Genomic DNA, 24,289 nt, shown 5'->3' on the forward strand with positions numbered 1-24,289 from the left:
AAAGACTCTGAGAAAAGAACGGCCGAAAGAAAGACTCTGAGAAAAGAACGGCCGAAAGAAAGACTCAGGAGAAAAGAACGGCCAAAAGAAAGACTCAGGAGAAAAGAACGGCCGAAAGAAAGACTCGGGAGAAAAGAATGAAATAATGAAAGAAAGACTGAGAAAAGAACGAAATAACGAAAGAAAGACTGAGAAAAGAACGAAATAACGAAAGAAAGACTCGGAGAAAAGAACGAAATAACGAAAGAAAGATTCGGAGAAAAGAACGACCGAAAGAAAGACTTGGGGAGATGGATGGATAGATACTTTATTAATCCCGGGGGTAATCTGAGTAAAGACGCTCGGTACAGACTTGACACAAGTGGCTCAGTGTGGATCAAACAGTTCATCACAGCTGAATGTTTTCCTGTTTATTCTGTGATTCACCTCCACTGTATCCTTTACATTCATGTTGATTTGTATGGACAGCATCATAGTGAACAAAGTGAAGCAGTTCGCCTCACATTTATTTTGTTCATCTATGCAGCAGTTAAATCAGGATCTTACCTCTGTGAGGGCGTGGAGCTGTCCCTCATGGACACACACTCCTATAAACCTAGAGGAAGAGAAGAACAAAACAAAAGAACAAACAGCTTTACAGGAATGGACAGAATAAAAAAAGTCATCTCTCAACTGTGATTTTCAGGTGGGGTTGTTGTAGATTTTCAGGGTTTTTTTTAGATTATGTTTAGTATTTATAATCTAAAACTTCATGTAATGTAATATAAATAACAAAACTAGGGTATCCTTGTTAATAGCTAATATTTCAGCTACCTGAGTATGTTGGGGTGTGACAGTCTGTTCATGAGCTGGACCTCCCTGAGCATGTTGGCTCTGTTACTGGCCAAGATGTTCATCTTCAGAGCCATCACCTGGCCTGTTACACGATGCTGCACCTGCATAAGCACGACAAAAGAAACAAACAGCATGCTTTAAAACATGAATTTACAAAAGGAAAAAAAAATACAGCTTTACTGTGACTTAGAAATAAATATGCAGAAAATACACATTTTGACCACTTAGTATCTGACTAACTCAGGATAAAATTATTTCGTTCCCAGGAGTTGGGAGTTTGAAAACTGTGTTTGTGACAGACAAATCCTATCAACACGACCCGATACAGCGACAGAGAAATACTGAGCTGACCGAGTGACGTCTGGAAACCGGCCACGAAACATTAGCAGGTCAGCTGCTGCTTTGGCCGAACCTGCTGTCATGGCAATGGCTCCATCTGGTACGGTTACCATGGAGATGCAGCACGCTCCCACCCGGATGTGTGCATTTACTGGTGTTGGATGAGGGTTAGCTCTGAGAGCAGAGACAACATATACTGGAACTGCTGTTAATTTGTATCCATTTGGTAAATTAAATCTCGTCTTCTAGCTCAAGAATAAAACATTTTTGTAAAAGCTTTAATGTAGCACGGAATACAAAAACATCTGAACGATAAGAAAATTAAGAAAAAAGTATAATTCCTTGAAGGACATCTTACTGATTATTATAAAAGTTTTCAACAAAGACTGAGTGCTAGTAATAATACGCACAAAGTATGTGTTGGGGATGACTACCAGCTACTACCACACCAAAATTTAGTTCGGTATCTCTAAAATTGATATTAGTCGATTTCAGTTTGTTAATTCGCTGTAGCTGCCATATTGGTTCTAGCGGATGCTAAAAGTTAAGGAGCTGTAGATGATCATCCACTTAATGATTTCTGACAGTTTTATGAAAATCAACCAAGTACTTCATGAAATATTTAGCCAACAGACACATGCACACACAGACAATTACATGATTACCCACTGCAATAAACCAGAATATTCTACATCTGTAGGGGAGTACCACTGGTTAGAAAAATATAGCTATTTTTATTTACACGAAAACCTCATTTGAAGAACTTAACTGGACCTTTTACTGTATATACACCATATTTTCCAACTATAAGATACAATTAAAATCTTTGAATTTTCCTCAAAAATTGACAGTGAGCCTTATAATATAAGGTGCACCTTATATATGAAAACAGACTCGTTCATTGATATTGCACCTTATAATCCGGTGCATCTTATGGACCGAAAAATACGTTACTGATGTACCCCAGCTAGGTTTTATTCAGTTATTTAAAAATAAAATGGATTTAATTAATTAGAATAAAGGTTGAAATACCCATCTCACCCACACCACTAGGTGATAAAAGTCCACATTAACATAATAAAACTTTTCCCATTTATTTTTTGTCTGTTTTTATTTTTCTTCCCATTTCTTTAATATCGTTTACAATATTCTCTCAGTTCCTTATCCCCGCACACGATCAAAGTTTGAAGGTAACAGGATTAGGATAAAGGGAGACAAACTGGGTGAAAATCATCCCTATTGGTTTGGCTTCTAAGGCACAATATGAGTGGGCCGTTTAGATGCAAGATCTTAAAAAGTATGTTCTCCTCCACTAAACATCAGTTTAAGGATGAAAGGTGCAAATGCAAAAAAATAAATAATAAACAACATCAACAACAACAGCAACAACAACAGCAACAGCAACAACAATTTGTTTTAGGTCGTTTTCACACCAGATAGTCCGGTAGACTCGGTTCGGGACCAATATTCATGATCTTTTGTTTACATTTGAGCTGGTGAGTTTGCATTCACACTGCACTGTGCAGTCGAGCCAACCTGTTGAACCAACCTATTCCCCCGCTCGCCTGTGGGGGCGCTGCACCAAGAACTACTGAAAGAAACGACACAAAAACCTCTGAAGACACGTCTTCTTCTTCTTCTTCTGTAAATAAAAATAAAAACGAAGTGGCATCAAGTTTTAGCAGTTTTATGATTTATATTTTGTCATTTTTCAAAAATGGACTTGGCATGAGCAGAAGATGAGACAGAAGACCACGGAGAATATTGTTTTTTCACACAAGGCAGCCGACGGCTCCATATGAGGTCAGAGAAATGAGTGTTTGTTTACCCTGTGGAGCGGGGCTCGGTCTGTTTACATTCACACTGTACTCGAACCGCGCTGGAGTTTGCTTCTACCGGTCCGAGACCTAGGTTTTAGCCCGGGCCAGAGTTCGCCTTTTTGTTCTGTGACAGAGTTCGATGGCGCGTTCACACCTCCCTAAACGAGACGGACTTTCAAGGAAAACGAGCTAGAGTTCGATTAAAGCGGACTAAACAGGGCTAGTGTGAATGCACCCTTAAATATCTAGTGTAGTATAAACCAGTGGTTCCCAACACTGGTCCTTGAGGAACACCATCCTGTATGTTTTAGTCGTTTCCCTGCTCCATCACACCTGATTCGGTGACTAAGGGTGCATTCACACTAGCCCTGTTTAGTCCGCTTTTAATCGAACTCTAGCTCGTTTTCCTAGAAAGTCCGGTTCATTTGGGGAGGTGTGAACGCGCCATAAAACTCTGTCACCGAACAAAAAGGCAAACTCTGGCCCGGGCTAAAACCTAGGTCTCGGTCCGGTAGAAGAGAACTCCATCGCGGTTCGAGTACAGTGTGAATGTAAACAGACCGGCCCCGCTCCACAGGGTAAACAAACACGCATTTCTCTGACCTTATATGGAGCCGTCAGCTGCCTTGTGTGAAAAACAATATTCTCCATGGTCTTCTGTCTCTTCTTCTGCTCATGCTGAGTCCATTTTTGAAAAATGACAAAATATAACTCCTAAAACTGCTAAAACTTGATGCCACTTCGTTTTTATTTTTATTTACAGAAGAAGAAGAAGACGTGTCTTCAGAGGTTTTTGTGTCGTTTCTTTCAGTAGTTCTTGGTGCAGCGCCCCCACAGGCGAGCGGGGGAACAGGTTGTTCAACAGGTTGACTCGACTGCACAGTGCAGTGTGAATGCAAACTCACCAGCTCAAATGTAAACAAAAGATCATGAATATTGGTCCCGAACCAAACCGAGTCTACCGGACTATCTGGTGTGAAAACGACCTTAATTACGTCAAATTCTATAAAAGCCTGTTCGTCACCCATCAATTCAAATCAGGTGTGTCAAAGCAGGGTAACAACTAAAACGTGCAGAATGGTGTTCCTCAAGGACCAGATTTGGGAACCTCTGGTATTGACATCACTGTAGGTAATGGATTTGCCAAAATAAAAAAATGAAATAAAACTGAAGTGTCTGCTCAACATTAGCCGTGTGTAACTTTGCACTCAAGGAACTTAAAGAAAGTGGGGTTAGCACTTTAACAATTCCATTGGTAATGTAATACATTAGTCATCAAATCAAACAGTGAGTGACGGCTTCTTCATGCAGTTTTATTCATGGAGTGCTTTGCAGATCTGATAAAACTGATGGGATTTTTTTCTCTCAATATCATCACTTCCTAAACGATGGTGCAACTGTCCGTACAGATGGAGATTAGGTTGCGCTTTGAGCCGTGGACACTAATGCAAGACTTGGTAAGATGGATTTATGCTTGTGCTCATGAATCATGCCGACAGATAAACACGTGTAAATTATTGTAAATCTTAACATACAGCTTGTCCTCGACACTGTGTACTCATGGAAACTGTTACAGTGCCTATATTTCACCCACATGGATGTTTTATGTTTATATTGCTGTCATAAATTAATCACCAATATAAATTAGCATTCCTCAACAATCCCTAACAGTAGTATTAATCTAGACTAACTAGTTTGATATCAACCTATAGAAATTTGAATTCACATAGAAGTTTGTTTTTGTACAGACCAATTTAAAACTTTTATTGCTGTCATAAACTCAATATAAACTATCAAGGGGAGTGAATGCTTTTTATAGGCACTACATATCCAGTAACAGCTGGTTTCGTTTTCAGTCTTCCCTTGGAGGTTGATGCAGATGTTTATATTAAATCACAAGGACCCTCTCAGAGATGCGAAAGGAAATATTGAGGATTTACAATGTCGTCTAAAACTCCTTCCCCTGACAGATCAACCTCAGTTCACAACTCAAATAATTTGCCCCCCATGACTGATGTACTGATGGTGCAGGTCCAACATGTGACCCCCTCAGACACTCAGGATGTCGAGTCTCACAAAAAGGTCAAATGTTTGGGGCCTCAGTGAGCCTTTAAGGGAAATGTCTTCAAGAAGATCAAGCCTGAAATCAACACTTTGAAGACATTTTCTCTGACTTTTAATTTTTTTTAATCTTACGTTTTTTATAAAGATTTTTCACCAAAAGAAAAAAAGTGAATTTCAATGTTCAGATCATTGGAAGTGAGGTTCTTTTCATTCAACCTTTATTTCTACAGTTTAATCCCATTGAGCCTCGGGGACTCATCTACAAGAGAGACCTGATTTTAACAAAGAGTGACGACAACAGTGGACAACAACGACAACAATAGACAATCATAAAGGATGCGTACAAATTTAATTATTTTTTGTTCTGTGAGCAACTTAGGAACAATTAATATCTTACTTGATTGAATTGATAAGCTAATGGTTAGTCAGAGAGGGCCAGGATCAAGGTGTTTTATGTCTGCCCTAAAACAACTTCAAATATTTAAATTTCATAGTGCTTCATATTAAAGTTATTTTAAAAGCCTTTAAATTTTTTTACATTAACATTATGTACATAGTATTTTATGGTTATTTTCAAACAAAGATAGTAGCAGCAGCTAGCAGTAGCACGTCCAGTGCAGCATGGGGCACTACAGTGTTTCCTCTACTATTATTCAAGCAGGGTGCCCCGCCCTGTCAACAGAACTGAGCGCCCTGCCTATACAGGTATGTAAAGGTTTATAAAAATGTGTTTATAAAATATTTACAATTTTTGAAGATTCAAGTTGTTTAAAGACAACAATCCACTTTGGTTTTGGTCTCTGCTGGATTAGCTGTAAACTTGCTAATCTGGCCAGAGAGAAACCTTTTCTACAAACTGGGGTTTTTCCATTGTGCCATCTACAACAGGTAAGATATTAATTGCTCACAGCCTTTCCACAGAAACCCCACATCAAACTGACTTTTTAGATGAAATCTCCACAAAAAAAATTTTTTTTTTAGAGAGATCCACAACTTTTTTTGTAAAAGAAATTCAAATTAATTGAATGAAGCAGAAATAAGTAATTTATCAAGTCACGCCTGTTGGAAAAATACATTATTAAGAAACAAACTTTGAGGTTTTGTTTTGTTAATATAAATATTTCTGAGTAGCTACAAAAAAAAAGAAAAGAGACCTCATTTAACAAAGATGCTCAGGTTGTTACGAGCGTTCCTGTTTTCATCAATCTGCAATCAGACTTCATGCAATCATGACCTTCATGCTCGACTGTTCACTCAATTTCCTTCAAGCTAAGAATATAAAGCCAAAGTGATGCACCGTGGTTTCAGGTTGCACCTTCATTAATGATGAGCGTGTAATGAAGGACTCAGGATGGGAGGAGGCAGCATGCACGAGGGGTCAAAGTGCGGGGGGGTAGGGGTGGGGATTGAGCTGAAGTCGGTGCCACGCTGGCCTACATCTCAGCACCGAGAGGCTGTGGAAAGAAACAAAACCCACACAAAGCCTATTAGAGTCCAGACGAGAGCAGCGACTAATGCTATTAGCATCCACACATGTACACGCGCAGACCGGACTGGGCATGGTTCCTTCAGTCAGGGAGAACTTCAGACCCGCTGCATGAGCACCAGTGCACGCATGTAAATTGCACGCCCCTGGAGTTGCCTCCTCTTGCAAGAAAAAAAGCAGCCGAAACGTGGAGCGGTAGCGCCGAGTCCCAACTAATCTCTGCTTCTCCACACTGCTTACATGGGATGATGCAGACTGTCATGTGGGGGAGGATAAGACTCTGAAGCTGATCAGGAAGCCTCTCCTGTCTGTGCCCTTTTACCACTCAGGAAAAAGCAGGGCGGGCGAAGCTCTGCACGTTTAGCCACTTTTCTTCTGCGCACGTCTGCTTTCACAGTTTAATCTTTCGCGCTCCCTCCATCATTCTGGGATTATGGCAGTGATTCATGCGGTGGGGGGAGGCGGCGACGGCGACAGCAACGTGCGCCAAACGCTGATGCAGTCGAGGTTGGAACGGCAGCCTCGTCTGGCCCGGCTGTTTGCGTTAGCCTCCACAACAAATTACGGGCGTCTGACAAAACAGAGGTCAAGTGCAACATTTTTATTAATTTTTTTTTGGCATTTGTCAAAGCTTTATAGACATAAGCAAAATAAACAAACAAAACATCTGTTTACAACACGCGTTTCATTCCAGCCTCTTTTACTGGTCGTATCCCCGGACTCGCCACTGGAATGCCAACATTTGGATTATCCCACAATGCAGAGCAATTATACACACACCCATGTCTGAGTTGTGCTCACACACCCTAAAGCTCTCCTTCAAAAACACAATCGGCGCAGGAAAAGTGCTGCCGTCAGCAGAGGAAAGGTCACGGGCATCTTTTCCTCCCACTCTGCACAGCCAACATGTGCAGCGACGTCCACCATCAGCCAGCAGAGCGACGGATACAGAGAGGGAGGAAACCGCTCAGCGAGGATGCACACATGGAGCGGATCTCTGGACCAACTGCATGAAGACTGCACTAGGAGACAATTTACTTATGTTTTTAACTGCCCTCTCCTGTATACACAACACGACTGTACCTTCCCGTCTGTCTAACTCCATCTTTACATTTGCAGATGGGCGGCCTACAGAGGGGAGGTGGAACATGAGTCTTCGCCAACAACCTCAAAAACCAAGAAGGTCTTCGTAGATTTCTGATGGTCCAGAGTTAACCATGAGATCTTTAAGATCTAGGGAGATGTGGTGGAAACGGTGTCCTCGGAGCTGGCCTGGTCAAAGCCCAGCAAAGCAGTGAGGGCGAGCAGAGACTACACTTCCTGAGGATCCTCAGTAGGGATGCATGATATTCTCGGCATGGTATCGGTATCGACTGATGTTAGCGTTAAAGTTAAATATCGGACATTCCATCAAAATAACTCACCGGTATAAAAGGTGCTGTTTTTTTGCTCAGAGGACGCTGAGGACCTTCTACAGATCCAAGTAGAGTAATCTCGTACTGCATCTCTGCTTGGTATGCAGGGAGCTCGACCCTGCAGAGGGTCATAAACACGGCCCAGAACATCATAGGCTGCCCTCCCTGGAGGAGATCACCAGCTCTAGATGTCCGAGAATTCACTAAGGAACCACCGGTCCAGACCACGCAAGACCACTGGTGTAGTTCTGACTATAGTGGAGCTAGCTGGATCAACAAAGTCCATGCTCAGTAATCCAGGTATACAATCCAACAATTTTCAGTCAGATCATCTCCAGATGACCAGACTGAAAATAACTGGATGCTTAATACAAACAAAACCAGAACCCATGAGTCTTTGACCAGTAAAACCACTGGACCACGTCAAACTAGACTAGTTCCCCAGGCTTGGAGAACCAGTAACCCTCATCCCAGAACAATAAAACCAGTATCCATATCCCTTCAGTGGGACCAGGAGGCCCAGTTTTTGGTCTGCACACTACCAGCACACTTGGTAGAGGTCGAGGCTTTAGCAGAACCAGTAGCCATGGCTCTAGGCCAGTGAGACCAGCAGACTTTTCATCTTGGACTAGTTGAACAAGCACCTCCAGCTGTGGTTGCGATTCTGGCTCTGGTGATGCCAGTGATCTGAGAATGTCTGTATTCATTCATACCCATCTGCTCACTACAGACTCATGTTTGGGCTGCTGTTTAATATACTGTATTATTTTATATTATTAGTGATCAACGTATATCTTAAATATTAAGCGTATCGTTTAGCGTATACCTTAGATCCTTATATACTGCTTCTTTATATACTTTATATTTTTGCTATTTTTTGTGTAACTGGAACCCTGAGTACACAATTTTGTTCCACCTCATGTACCACATGTGACGCGAATGAGAATAAAGAACCTTGACTTGAGAAGATCCACAACAATCATCAACGATCCATTCCACCCAGCACAACATCATCTGTTTGAAGAAATGCTTTCTGGAAACACTGATGGGTCCCATTAAATGTTGCAGCAACAATCACTCGGGAATACATCATGAAAACATCCATCCATCCGTTAGCTTTACCAGCTTCTTCCTTTTTGGGTCACGGGGGGGTGGGGGGTGGGGGGGTGTCTCACTGGTGCCCATATCCAGCAGTCACTGTACGAGAGGAGGGGGACACCCTGGACAAGTCTCCAGTCCATCACAGGGACACAGAGACTAACAACCATTCACTCTCTCACTCACACCCAGAGACAATTTAGAGTTACCAATCAGCCTAACATGCATGTTTTTGATCTGTGGGAGGAAACCGGAGTACCTGGAGAAAACCCATACATGCACAGAGAGAACATGCAAACTCCACCCAGAAAGGCCCCCGGACCAGGATTTGAACCAGGGGAACCTGCTCACCGAGAGGCAGCAGCTCTACCGTCTGAGCCACCGTGCCGCCCCTCATGAAAACTCATTTGAATTAGTATACAGAGAAATGTATCGCATACAAGTAACAACTAATGAAACGAGTCATATTTTTTTCCAGTCATTTAACCACTTAGTAGTAGGTTCAAAATAAAACATACAAAAAAAACTAATTTGTATAAGTTAAAATCTTGTAAGCTTGTCATAATCCCATTGAGCCTCGGAGACTCATTTACAAGAGAGACCTGATTTTAACAAAGAATGATGACAAAAGTGGACAACAACGACAACAATAGACTGTTACAAAAGAGACATACAATTTTTTTTATATTTATCTATATTTTCTTTATCTATATATTTATTTCTACTGGTATATCTTTCTTTTGGCTGCTCCCTTCCTCGGTGGTCACCCTCACGAACAAACTTGCTTACAGATGGGTGGGGGTTAAAAGTCTTACTCAAGGGCCCAGGGCGGGGCAAATTAGGGTGGAGGCAGGTGTGGGTGCTTCACCTTTCCCATCTACATTTTGATGTGCGTCTGCGAGAGAAGTTGAACCAGCGACCTTCCAATCTCAGACCTCTGCACCACCGCTCCACCCTCTAATGGATAAAAAGTACACAATAAAATGGTTTCGTTTCCAGAAACTGTACTTTCACCTTGTAGTTGCCACGGTGACCATCAGCAAAAACCCTCTAACCGCACAGTGTGTGGAGGAAACCCAGTGGTTAAGGGGAACCACATAACCAGTTAACACACACACAGGTCGGCTCCTAAAACCTGGTGGGCTTCAGCTGACGATCCAATATCATGAATCTGGATGAGTTTTACAACACAAGGTGGGATTATTGGGATACAGACGTGACTAATTTCTCCTGGAGACGGGCCGTAAAAACAGAACAATAAAAACTGAAGTGTGAAATGACTGAATGGAGTCCAGACGGAGGTGAAAGACAAATTTTTAGCTCTTCTGAAAATCCTTCTGGTCCAAAACAGCTTGAGGGCCTCGAGGTTCTGCTCTAGGTTAAAGCTTGAAGAGGCTGAAGAGTCTGAACGCACGTAAACAAACTGAGATAAGAAAACCAGTCGGTGGTGGTGGGGGGTGGGGGGGGGTCCCACCAGTAAACAAGCAGGGAGGTCTTGCTATGTGGTGTGTCAAGAAAAGGTCAAAACAGAACCTGATCCAGAAAGCACAGTTCAAACACACACACACACACACGTGTAACTGGACAGACTCCGCTGAATATGTGCTCCTCTCTTTCACACAACTGTAAACAGCTGAACGCCTGAGCAGAAACCTGAACATAAAACCTGCGAGGAATGTTATCTGGCTCCGGTGTTTACAGGACTCTCCTCCTAAGCTGTTGTTCTGTCAGGTTTGGAGCCACATGACCATTAAGGACAACAAAAATATAGACGCCTCAGCTGCACAACACATGACCGTGCTCCTCATCCTTCCTCAAACAGAGTTAAACCCAGTGAGTCACTCAAGTTCATGCTCAGATATTGATTAAACAAATTAAAAAGTCGACAGGGTTTAAAAATATAGTTACGGCGCGGTTCATGGTAGTGGCTTTTCCTTCAGACTCGATCTACGCCTTTCCTCGAGTCAAACCTAGTCAAAGTTCAGGCTGGCTGAACGCAGATACAGTATGAGGACAGCTGTAGGAGGCCTCCAAATGATTGCATCAGTGCAGAGACTGATGTGATAGCGCAGATATTTGGAAGTGAGGTTCGCACTTTGAACAACATCCGTTTGGAGAATGAGCTTATTTCTGACCAGACTGATGAGCTAATAGCTAATCCAAGTGTGCCAAGTCCAAAATGGGTTGCAGTCGCCTTAAAGAGACTCCAATTCAGTGCAAAAGGGCCAAAAATATTGGATCGACTTGGCTTCTGCCATTCATCCACAGTGGTTCATATAGTTGAGGCCTGTTGACGCCCATAAATAAAAAAAACTAAATTGTCATTTTTAGCTTTGTTATGGAGAAATATAAAAATGGCAACGTACACCAATTATAAAAACTGTCGTGATTATGTCTTTATTTGATAAGTTTATTAGCAAAGTGTGTATTTAGTCAGCAAAAGTGAGGATTACAGTTTCATGTTGCTTATTTTTGGGTTGAAAACACAAAAAGATTTAGAAATAACTACCGTATTTTTCAGACTATAAGGCGCACTGGATTCTAAGGTGAATTAAGCGAAATTAAAACATTTAGACTGATTTTTGAGCGCCGTGTACCACATAAAATCTGTTCGAGTTCAGTAAGCACAACCAGAATTAAAACACAAGGCGCACCGGATTATTAGGCTCACTGTTGATTTTTGAGAAAATTGAAAAAGGATTTTAAGTGCGCCTTATAGTCTGAAAAATTGAACGAAAAAAGTTAAAGAAATCAGGTCTCTCTTGTAAAATAAGTCCCAGAGGCTCATTGGGATTAACCTGCATAAATAAAGATTGAATGAAAAAAAATACAGTAGTTAACATCCTCAGGTACGCAACACTTTATTACCCCTACAATCTCTACAACTGGTTCAAAATGATGCAGTCTGATTTTTAACTGGTACAGGCAAAACAGTTACTCCAGTTCTGGCCTCCCTTCACTGGCTCCCGGTTCACTTTCAAATTCATTTTAAAATCCTTCTGTATGTTTTTAAATTTCTGAACAGTTCTGCCCCTTCCTATCTCGATGATCTGCTGCAGCCATATGTTCCACAGCGTTCTCTGAGGTCAGCAGACCGGATGCTTTTATTGGTGCCAGGAACCCGTCTTAAGCTCAGAGGTGACAGGGTCTTCTCTGTTGCAGGTCCAAAACTGTGAAATGAGTTACCACTTCATGTCAGGCAGGCAGGCTCCCTCTCTCACTGTTTTTAAGTCTCGTTTAAAAACTTACTTTTATTCCCAGGCTTTTGACGCCGAGTGGGTTGATTTTAACTTGTCTGTATTCTATAATGTTAGTCATTTAGTTCTAAACTTTACCTCTGTGGATCTATGTATTTTATCCTGTGTCCTTTGCTTGTGTTGCTTCTGCTGTACAGCACTTTGGTTGGCCTTGTTGCCGTTTTAAGTGCTTTATAAATAAAGTGGTATGATACTGTAGATGAACAGATGCTGCAAAATATTCATCAATTAAAACGGATTCTTCATTTTTCTGGACTGAATAAAACGTGCATTGAATTTAATGAAATGCAAACGTGAGACGTCATTTATCTTTGACCCATCAAAATGAATGCGGTCATTTATTCTACAGAATCAAAGTTTAACATCAAACATTTACATTAATTTGGCAAAATATGAAAATAACAACATAATTAACAGCTTTACAGGTAGTGAGAAACGATGCGGCGATTGTTTCCACTCTTCAGCAGAACAGCAGACATCAATGAAAACTGTACAATTATGATCAATTATCCACACGGCGGTGGATGAGCACTTTACACAGACATTTCTAAAATATCTGGAAGGATTTCTACTTGAGAGAAGAATTTAAAGATGGAAATGAAGTTTAAAAGAAGTAAAAGATGGTATGTGAGGGGAAGTGTTCACCAGAACCGACACTCTCCATCAGAACCCAGCTTTCCTCGGTACGCTTTGGTAGGAAACTTGACTCATTACCTTTCTGAAGATTAATCAGCAGATATGGAGGTCCAGTTAACGCTACCTGTCCAGCGTCTCCATAGGATGGCTGTGACTCGTCCGAAGTAGTGACGAGATTCCGTCCGACACCAGCTCACATCAGCTATAGACTTCACATGAGTGGGGTCCTTCAGAAGTTCCACTCAGAGGTGGAGGATATTATAATCCAACTCGGAGGAGCCTTATCATGCTGGACTTCTGTTCTCCCAAACGACTTCTCAGCGCCTCACCGCACTCCTCAGAGACTTCACCGAACTGAACTTTTCAGACTCTGAACTGAGAGAACTAGGAAGTACCGGCATTTTAAAGAGCTCTATTCCCGGTTCATTTGAGCGTCCCTGATTGGGTAATTTCAACCAGACAGGGGTGTGTTTTGTGATGTAAGAGGTTACTAGAAGAAAAAAACAGCAAGAATTGTTATGGAACAGATTAAACTGTTCTCAGAGACAGAGAGAGTTTTGTTTTGGAGAGTTTTAGAAACAGGTGCCACCTCCTCCGTTGACGTCTGAGAGGATGTAAACAAGACACATGTCTGCTTCGACTCCTGACCTTGGAAAACGCACACTTGCTCATTCAAAGACAGAAATCAGAAAATGCATAAAAATCTGTAACAGACCTTAACATGAATTCTAACTCTGCATAAGCATTAAAAAATCATTACACTGTTTCACAGTTAATAAAATTGATTAGTTCACTGCAACATCTAAAATGGTTTGAACTAAGACACTTTGATTATCAACATTTGTAAAATAGTAATGATAATAAAAAGAGAGTGTTCTTTCACTTGATTTTCAAGAAAGAGAGTCTCAGGATGGGTGAACCTGTATTTCTGGATTCAAATCAATGAAATGACAGTTTCTGTCCCACAAGGTTCTTAAGGTCAAGGGATTTGACCTTAGGCTTAGTTTTGACATCGGGTTAAGTTCACTACAATACCCCAATGTAAAAAAAATAGTTTAAATTTAAAAAAATAAAAAATGCTGCATGGTATATAGAAAAAAATGTAACTTTGTTATTACTGTTGAATATGACAACATGACATAAAGTTGCATAAACCTACACTTTCTTCACTCTCCAACCATTTGTACATTTTAGCATCTTGGCTACTTTCATCTAAAAACATAACCTGTGGATTATTGCTGTCCGAACAGCAATACTGATACTAAGCACATTGACTTGGTGAGAGCATATTAGCTATAGTTTGCAGCCCTAAATGAAATGTCTCATTTTCATGGTTTCTTTAGAAATAATGCAAAAAATATATAATTTCTTAAAATGAGTGCCACAAATTTGACTCTGCTGCAAACAAGAAATTCATTGTGTGTGGATTTGGCATCTCTAGACACACATGAGCAAAAGTTTGGACAGTTTTGTCAAACAGCCTCTTTAAAGCTGATGGGGCAGACCTCGAAAAACAACCGAGCTCAGCTTCACGATAAACATTTCACCATCACGTCTGTGAAACTGGTCCGACTCAGACGCCGGCTCAGGGCTGTTTGTTTATCTTCTCACAGAGGAGTGGTCCACGAAGTTTTAGCTAAAGAGTGCAGCTCTGCTAACACATGGATGGGAGGAAACGCTTTGTGCACAGACGTAAACACGCATGCACCGTCTTTTGAGATCACAACTTGCAGGAGGTGATTCAAAGACAGAAAAATTGGGCAATCGTTGCAGGTATCCACTGTAATCCTTTCGTCCAGCTGTAAGATTTTAAGCAGTAAAAACAGCAATTCAAGTGAAGACAGGCGCATCACGTGCTCAGCAGTTTTGCGTTTGTGCGACTGCAGAACATAAACAAAAGCTAAATGCTTGGGAGGCGAGAGCACACATCATGGGGAATGAGAAAGAAAAGAAAAAGATGATCAAGTCTGCACTGGCTCTGCCATACATACCAACAACACCATAGCGCGCACACACACACACACACACACACTTAATCCTGAACTGAAAACTGATCACAGGCACACAGGAGACAGGCCGTGAAGGATCGTGTTTTGTGTTCACGCAACTTTTAAGGATCAGTTCCCCCCCTCTGTGTTCTTTGTCGTCGTTAGAGCTTTCCAGAACTGAAGTAGTTCCCACAATCAGGATTTTACACAAAGATCTGGTCACATCTCAACACGTCCCACTGGGTGAGTCCAAGCCCTCGCTGACTAAACAATCATTGTACACTTTCAGGGAGTGGCAGTGTGTCAACCATTTATTTGTATCAGGGAGGGGGGGCCGTCTAGTATGTAAATCAAACAAAAACGACTGGGGGTTAATTAACAAAAAAAAAAAAAAAAACCATTAACCTTGTTACTCCCATGTTTCCCTCATGATCAAATAAAAACTACCGGTAAATCAGCAACTTCAAATAAAAACATCACTAGTTTACAAAAAGTAACGCAGATTTTTTAAAACTGGGATTCTTTGGAAAAATTATTAACAATTGATATCTTACCTGCTGTAGATACATCAGCATCTAGTTAAGAGAAATTGGGAAGTTAACCTTTACTGGATTGTTGGAGCTAGCTAACAGCTATCAGAGCCAGGCCAAGACCAAAGTGGATCGTTGCCGTCTTAAAACGACTTTAAATCACCAAAAATGGCTTGTGCAAATACTAATTTATAAACTTTTACAATGGTGCAAGTTTCAAATTACATGTTTTTTTGTATCATTATTGTCCTGCTGGATGTGCCCCAGCTAGTTACTTTTGCTACGATTAACGATCGTAAATAACCAGAGTTCTATGTATCGTATTTTTCACTGTATAAGTTGCACCTTTTTGCATAAATGTGCAAGTCCTGCGACTTATACAGCAAAGCGACTAATAAGTTGTCCCCCCCCATGTTTATAACCCAATTTCTGGCTGAGATCTGATGATTTCATTCATTCTGACATGGAGAATATTGAACACTACTATTTTCAGCCACTAGAGGGCCCTCGAGCAATGTGGCAAGCAAAGTGTCATTAATAGGGAAAAGTGGTTATTAATGAGACATTTGGCTTGCCATACCAAGCCACCTTCGTCTCGCTCTAGAACTTCTGGAGCAAATGTCAAATCAGCTGCATTTCACTGCACCGCCCAGGTGAAATTCAGCTGATTTGACCGTCAAAGTGCATTTATTAAGGAAAGGTTCAACTGAGACACATATTTACTATAATGTCGAGCAAACAATTGTTTTTAGGCGTTAATCTTGTTAAATTTCGACAAAATGCACAGCGAGTCGTCCCTTTGCGCGCTCCCGCAAATAGATTTTTGAAATGCAGCTGATTTTACCATTAAAGTGCATTTATTAAGGAAAAGTTCAACTGAGACACACCTTTACTAGAAATTCGAGCAAACAAATAATAGTTTTTAAATGTTAATCTTGTTAAAGTCCTCTCATACGTGCTCCCGCGGCCTCCATTTGGCAGCAAATTGATTTTTTGGCACAACACTGGCCCACATTTCTGGGTGGTCAGCGGTGACACGTAATAGATGCAAATTATACGGAGAAGAAACACATATGTTTTTTCCCATTTTATTGGACTGATGCGATTTATACAGCAGTGCAACATGTACAGTAGAAAGTACGGTAAATATTAATGTCGTGTGAAACTGATACATAGGTAAAGGTTTAAAAGTTAGCGTCAAAATGAAATCACTAGAATTTTTATAGATTTGTGTTATTTTGCAAGACGGAGGGAATCCCCTTCGTCTTAGCCTTGCTCAGACTAGCTGTTAGCCGTTAGCTAGCTTTGTCAATCTCGTGAGAACTGGCGTGACGCCACCTGTCAATCGGCGATCTCAATTTGTCCCAAACCCTTTATCTGCAGGAGCTGCACCTCCTTTTCCTCAAACAACAGTGTTGGGGAGTTGCATTATGAATGCTTTGCGGTCAGAGGAATTTCGTGAAAAATCATCAGAAAAAAATGGTTTAACGTTGTCTGTGAGGAACATGTAATTTAGACAGCGTTACCCTGAGTGTTTAGAGGGTGGAATACAGTTTATTCTGTTTCCAAAACCTAAACAGAGTTTAGAAAAATGTAAAGATGATAAAACCCTGCGGCCGACCTCATGAACAGCTGAATACAACGGTGATAAACAGGAAGTACAAAATGTTCATCTGTATGAAGGTAACTGCAGGTAAATCCTCCATTTTCTGTCATAATTACATTGCATGCTTACTGGTTAAGTGAAAGGTTAATACTTGAAGCTAGTTGTGCTTAGTTTTGTGTGTCTTGTACGTAGAAATATGTTGTAACTTCTGGTTGCACAAGTTTAATTTTTGTTTGATATGATCAGTTAAACTAAACTGATTTTGCACAAAATGTTAATTAGGTTGTGTCATGTAAAACTGTCACTCTTAGTACAAACTGAATTTCACTGTTAATCATTGCTCTGCAGCATGAAAACATCCACTGCAGTAAATATTTGAAGTTATTAACATCTTTGCTTGCTTAATTTTATTTGCCCGTCTCCTTTGCCTTAATGTTGGCTGATAAGGCAGAAATGTCTCATTAAATGCCTCAGGTAACGTCATGAGCTTCACTAACTCAGCCATAACAGCCATCTTGTTAGTTTGTTGGAGGTTAGCTCACCCTGGATTGCATTCACATGTGGGCGGAGCGATCTCGCCATTCGCGTCACGCATCATGTCCGTTACACCATGTCTCCAAGCAGGTCATTCAAAGATCCATTTAGAAGAAAGTAATTGTTCACAATTATTTCACTGAACCCCGCTTTAAATTCATATAAAAAGAGGGAGCAGTGCACGTTTACATTCAAGTGACCAGCTTTGGATAACACTGAACACTGGGCTGAAGACGTTTATTCTGAATTTCTGCCACTCTGCAGCTCTACTGGCAACAAAAACTGAACCTTACCCTGAATCCCACTTAAGCAACTGAACCCTAGAGGTGTTTGGCTACGCACGTTTCCTACATTATCTTGCTGTCACAAGCAGCTGACAGACAAAGACCAACTCTTCAGACATGGCGACAGTATTCAGTCACAGTAATCCCCTCTTTCTTAATTTTCTCTTCCCAAGATCGTTTTTGTAATTTGTTTTAAAGCGCATGGCCCAAAACAACCAGCTATACACTTGTTTTCCCTACAGTCATTACAAGAATCCAATCATCCATTTTCCTTTACCGATTTTTCCATTTCCGGGTCGCAGAGAGCAGGTGCCCATATCCAGCAAGGCACATAAGGCCCTTTTACACAGTCTCAACTCTTCCCTGTTTGGGTCGGACCGGCATGGGTTCAGAGTCGTTCCAATAGATAGTCCAAACCAATTTCACCTCTGTTCTTCGGACCTTCTCAACCAAGGATGTAAGCGAGCCAAGTGGAGCTGAAGATCTGACGTTGAGGGGCTTCGATTGTCCCCGAGAGAAGTCAATACTGAGTGTGATGTCACAAGGATCCAACGCACTTTGTTCAAACCTCACAGTTTCTTTGTTTTACTTACAAAAGTACACAACACGTCCAATAAAATGGCAACACCAAGGTCTGAGGAGATGACGACATTTCAGAATTCAGAGCTAGAAAAACATAGAAGATAACCTCAACTCGACAGCACTTTTTGGATATTGTGGCAGCGAAAGATGTGTTGTGAGACTTCATTTGTTATGATGTGTAACCATAACAACAGGGTGGTTTTCTACAACTGGGAGCAGCTGATTAACATCTCAAAAGCTCAAATCTCAATTACAGCCCCAAATCCCAAATGAGTTGAAAAGGAGGTACCGTGGATGCATTCCTGTCTACATGGAGGTGATGCTTGAGTGCCTGACTGCAGAGATCTTGGAGGTAGCGAGAAACGCAGCTTGTGACAGTGGGAGGACCAAGATCATCCCCCGGCACCTGCAGTTAAGTCTGTGGCAATAAGGGGCTTTGCAGGCTGCTGGGAGAAATGGCCATCGCTCAGGCAGAAGTTCTGCCCGACATTCAGGCAGTCCTGCTGCCCAAGAGGACCGAGAGGTCTGCTGGGTCTGGGTGGACAGATTGACATCTGTAGCCAGTTTCTTCGGATCCGCTGTGGGACAGACTTCTACAAGAGATCCTTCCTGCCCAAAGACATCAGCATCTAGAACAACTCTAATGAAACCAAGATGAGCTACAACAACAATTAATTTCCCTTTGGGATTAATAAAGTAGATTTGAATTTGAATCTTTCTTTTATTTACTTGGTTATAAGTTTTGAGCAGTCATGAAAACCCGCCAACATTGAGGGAACATTCATTTGTAAAACAAGAGTATACGGCACATTATATCCTGGTCAAACTATTTTACAGTGACGGCCTGGACAAGCAAAGACCTTACATAACATTTGACATTTGAAAAGTGTATGCGACACTCTGTCCAATGATGTTACATGACGTTTTGGTAAATTGTCTTGAACAGCTCAGAAGTTATGGGCGGGACAAGAGAGAGTTAACCTATGTATGGACGGAGACTAGGACTGGGCGATATCTCGATATTTTAAAAATAGAGATAATTTAATTTGAGATATAAGATGAAACTATAATCTATATAAACGATAGTGGTACACTTGAAAATCCGTCTGCTGTCTTCTTTCTCCCATGCGGCCACCTCTCTCCCTCTCAGCCCAGCCCCTGACCTGCTCCCTGCTCCAGGTGGAGCAGCACAGTCAGCACGTATATCACAGAGCAGGAAAAAAAAATATTGCTCTGTTATTTAGAGATGGTTTGGACTTAATTTGTCAGATGAGCATCAGAAAAATGTTTTCTGTAGACAATGCCGAAAACAAGTCCCGACAAAAGGCTCTAGCACAACAAACCTTTTTCACCATTTAAAACAGCACTATAGGAGTATGGGGTGGTGGACCCCATATTCAAAAAGGGGGACCGTAGAGTTTGTTCCAACTATAGGGGGATCACGCTCTTAAGCCACCCTGGTAAGGTCTATTCGGGGGTTCTGGAGAGGAGGGTCCGTCAGACAGTCGAACCTCAGATTTAGGAGGAGCAGTGCGGTTTTCGTCCTGGTCTTGGAACACTGGACCAGCTCTACACTCTCAGCAGGGTCCTCGAGGGTGCGTGGGAGTTCGCCCAACCAGTCTATGTGTGTTTTGTGGACTTGGAGAAGGCGCTAGACCGCGTCCCTTGGGGGGTCCTGTGGGGGGTACTCTGGGAATATGGGGTACCAGGCCCTTTGATACGGGCTGTTAGGTCCCAGTATGACCAGTGTCAGAGCTTTGTCCGCATTGCCGGCAGTAAGTCAGGCTCGTTCCCAGTGAGAGTTGGACTCCGCCAAGATTGTCCTTTGTCACAGATTCTGTTCATAACTTTTATAGACAGAATTTCTAGACGCAGCCAATGTGTTGAGGGGATCTGTTTTGGTGGCCTTAGGATCGCGTCTCTGCTTTTTTGCAGATGATGTGGTCCTATGGCTTCATCAGGTCGTGATCTACAGCTTTTGTTGGAGCGGTTTGCAGCAGAGTGTGATGCGGTCGGGATGAGGATGGTCTTGAGCCGGAAAAGGGTAGAGTGCCCTCTCTGGGTCGGGGAGGAGGTCCTGCCCCAAGTGAAGAAGTTCAAGTATCTTGGGGTCTTGTTCACGAATGAGGGAAAAATGGAGCGAGAAATCGATAGGCGGATAGGTGCAGCGTCAACAGTGAAGCGGGTGCTGTACCGGTCTGTTGTGGTGAAGAGAGAGCAGAGTCAAAAGGCGAAGCTCTCAATTTACCGGTCGATCTACGTTCCTACCCTCATCTATGGTCATGAGCTTTGGGTTGTGACCAAAAGAACAAGATCACGGATACAGGCGGTCAAAATGAGTTTTCTCCGCAGGGTGTCTGGGCTCTCCCTTAGAGATACAGCGAGAAGCTCTGTCATCCGGGAGGGACTCAAGAGTAGAGCCGCTGCTTCTTCACATCGAGAGGAGCCAATTGAGGTGGCTTGGGCATCTGCTTAGGATGCCTCCTGGACGCCTCTCTGGTGAGGTGTTTCGGGCACGTCCCACCGGGAGGAGACCCAGAGGAAGACCCAGGACACACTGGAGGGACTAGGTTTCTCTGCTGGCCTGGGAGCACCTTGGGATTCCTCCCAGAGGAGCTGGCTCAAGTGGCTGGGGAGAGGGAAGTCTGGGCCTCCCTACTTAAGCTGCTACCCCCGTGACCCGACCCTGGATAAGCGGAAGAAAATGGATGGATGGATACGAGTATGAAGAGTGTGTTAAACTTGGTGTTGCAGTTTCGGCTGTGAACTCATCCCAGCTTCCTTCCCTGAAACAAACTGCGGTACAAAACGCTTATCTGTACTGTGCCTTATGAGAGGAACAGAGGTAGCACCACATTAATAAAGCTGCAGGTTTTACTGCTAAAGACACAGTCCTTAGCGATATAAGCCGCTACTTTATTAATGTGACGCTTTCACTGTAAGACTTGAAAATCTGTGTAATAGTTATTTTTCTGCCCGTCCGCACTGCCAACTTCACACCTCCTCCTCCCCCGCAGATACAAACAAACAGCCCCTCACTGCTGTTTCACAAACGCTTACTAAATGTAGAGAAGTTGGCGCAGCAGGGGAGGATTATTATTCAATATATCTAAATAGTTTAATTTTTTTAGACGTTGAGTTTGTAAAGGAAGAGGCGGTTAAAGATAATGGATGGATGGATTTTGTACAGTTACAGATGTTTTTTTTTTAAATAAATAAGCCTGTGTGACAATTGGGACAAAACTTGGACTCAAATATATTTTTGCTACTACTTTATGGAAAGAAAAAAATTGATATACATCGTATATTGCGATTTATTTTAAAAACGTTGAGATATTGATTTTGGTCCATCATCGCCCAGCCCTAACAGAGACTATACCATAATTCATCCACTTTGACAGGCGTAGAACTACTGAGACCTTGTTCAGGTACATCACAAAAAATTTGATTATCTTGGGAAAGTTCCATATTTTTTGTCAATCATTTCAAAAATTGAAACTCAGATTCATTACACAAAATGAAAGATTTGAAGTGTTTATTTCTTGTATTTTGATGATTGCGGCTCGTTCTTAGAGAGCAGGTGTTGCCTGCATTCATTACCAGAAGAACAGCTGGAATGTGATGCAGTGCCGCAGTAATCCAATTAGAAAAAGGATCCAAGTCATTTCTTTCTGCACGTTTCTGGCCTGTAAACCAAAATGAATGTCTAATCACTTTCTGGGGTCAATGAAACTGTTGACTGAAGCTGAAATTAGTCTCTGGTTGAAGTGTTTTGTTGCTTTAAAACCTTCAGGTTTCTCAGGTTGAGGAAGGAGGAAAAAATTCCAATAATGTGCACAAATATGAAAAACAGCACCTGAAGGATTTGTCATGACACATTGCCCCCTTTTACTAATATATTTTGTTGTGTTTTTGCCCCAGTTTCCCTTTTTTTCCTCCTCTCAGATTGCACAACTGCACTCTAGAGGGGTGAATGGCTGCCCGTCTCCCTGCAGCGAGCCTCCATTGATCTGCACTCAGGACTGAAGCTCAGCAACATGGCAGGAGGCCAGGGGCTTTGTAACCCAAATCTAATGCATGTACAGGCAGCGTATGCACTGTCCCGACTCAAACGTAATAAACAAAAACATCCAATACGGGTTTTCCTGCACAGCGCATCGGCCCTCGTCTCCCCTGAACCAGTACGCAGCAACAACTGTTCAGTCAAGCGCATCAGCAAACTATGAAATGTAACCGATAGCGTGATACAAATGCAAAATTGTTGCCGCAGCTATCAAAAGGGCAGGTTGATCCAAACCCAAGTGCCAACTTGATGAGGCGGCAGTAAACATGGTGACATTTGCATGTTCATTAGACATTCAAAAGGGCAAAGCAGAGGGAGTGGCCTCGGGACGCCAATCGAACTGAGGAGGGAAAGAAAAGCACGGAGAAGTCACAGAACGCTTGCACAGGAAGAAAATTTATAGTTTTGCTCCCATTCCAGCAGTCACTTCTGTGTACGACAACGCTTGAACACGGTTGTAAAAACCATGAAGCCACATTTCACAGTTTTAACATCTGCAACAACACAGAACATCTGCAGAAAGCATATATCATCCAGCAGGTCTGCATGTAACCAACGTTATATGGATATTAGGAGCACAGCTTCTGCTTTTCTGGAAAAGTACTTTCAATTTCTGCCTCACTTCAACACATTAACCATTGATTTTACACTTTTTCCCGAAAAGCTTACAGATTAGCAAATGTAGAGATGAAAATAGACAAGATGTTTAGGCCATAGCAACCAAACTATAAGAAAACACTGGAAAAAAATACGCTAACTCGTTTAACAATTACAAAGCAAACTAAATGGATCCAATTTGCAAATCGAAGACACCAAAGCTGAAAAGATTTTAATAATATATTAATAAAATGGTCTTTTGTCCTAAAATGAACTTTACAACAATAAATTCGGAGACTGACAGTCTGATCAATGAGCAGTAAGTTTACGTTCTGTATCAGAATCAGAATTTATTGTCATTGCACAGAAGCACAACGAAATTACATTTCAGTACAGCCCGTCCAAAGAAATGACAACCAAACAACATAGACGTGGGTAGACGGGTGCCTGAGGCTGCAGCCTCATGAGAGGAGCTGCCTTTTTTTGTTAGATAAAGAAAAGGAGGCACAAGGAAGGAGGAGGTACAAAAAAAAAAAAAAAATCATATCTCTCTATATATAGTATATTTAGACCATTAATAAAGCAAATGTGTTTCGATAGAAATAAAATGTAGGATCTGTGTTCATGCGAGTTGCTAAGAAAGCTTTCTAATACGAACAATAAAACAAATCTGTATTTCTGAAGACAAACCTTTAAACTCTAAACTTCCTGCAAAGCTCTGGACAGATTTTCTCCTCTGATCATCACATGAGAAACAACAACATTGTAGTGAAACTTGAGTTCAATTCGAAACAGACCCAGTATGATAAAAAGCTGATGTTTTATCTGCTTAAATAGATAAAATAAACTGTAGCAAGTTACAATTATAGGTTATCAAAAGCCCTAAATGGTTTACTCAACGCACAGTGCATCTTCTGGAGAACAAACCTATGTCCTGTGATGAATTTAGTCCTTTTGGGCCTCTCATACACAGCAACATGTTCAGACTGTACTGAATGTTTGTAGTATGAGTTACAGACCAGCAACATATCAGTTATTAATAAGCAAATGTTTCTCCAATAAAATGTCAAGTTTAAGTCAAAAGCTCAAACCACATTGGAGCACAGTACAATGCTGCATGTTGTTTTAGATAAATCAGTATCTCAAACGACTGCAA

General features: G+C 41.7%; 1 protein-coding gene across 1 annotated transcript in view; it reads right to left on the reverse strand.

The window, feature by feature from the left end:
* tesk1b (testis associated actin remodelling kinase 1b) overlaps positions 1-24,289 on the reverse strand; it is a 46,741-nt gene that overhangs the window by 16,759 nt on the left and 5,693 nt on the right. Inside the window, exons 3-4 of the mRNA XM_037675690.1 lie at positions 814-935; positions 547-595 (exon numbers count right to left, since the gene is read on the reverse strand). Coding sequence (XP_037531618.1) covers positions 547-595; positions 814-935 — 171 coding nt within the window. The remainder of the gene's footprint in view (positions 1-546; positions 596-813; positions 936-24,289) is intronic.

The sequence above is a fragment of the Nematolebias whitei genome, chromosome 1, assembly GCF_014905685.2.
Source record: "Nematolebias whitei isolate Nwh7 chromosome 1, NemWhi1, whole genome shotgun sequence".
NCBI lineage: Eukaryota > Metazoa > Chordata > Actinopteri > Cyprinodontiformes > Rivulidae > Nematolebias > Nematolebias whitei.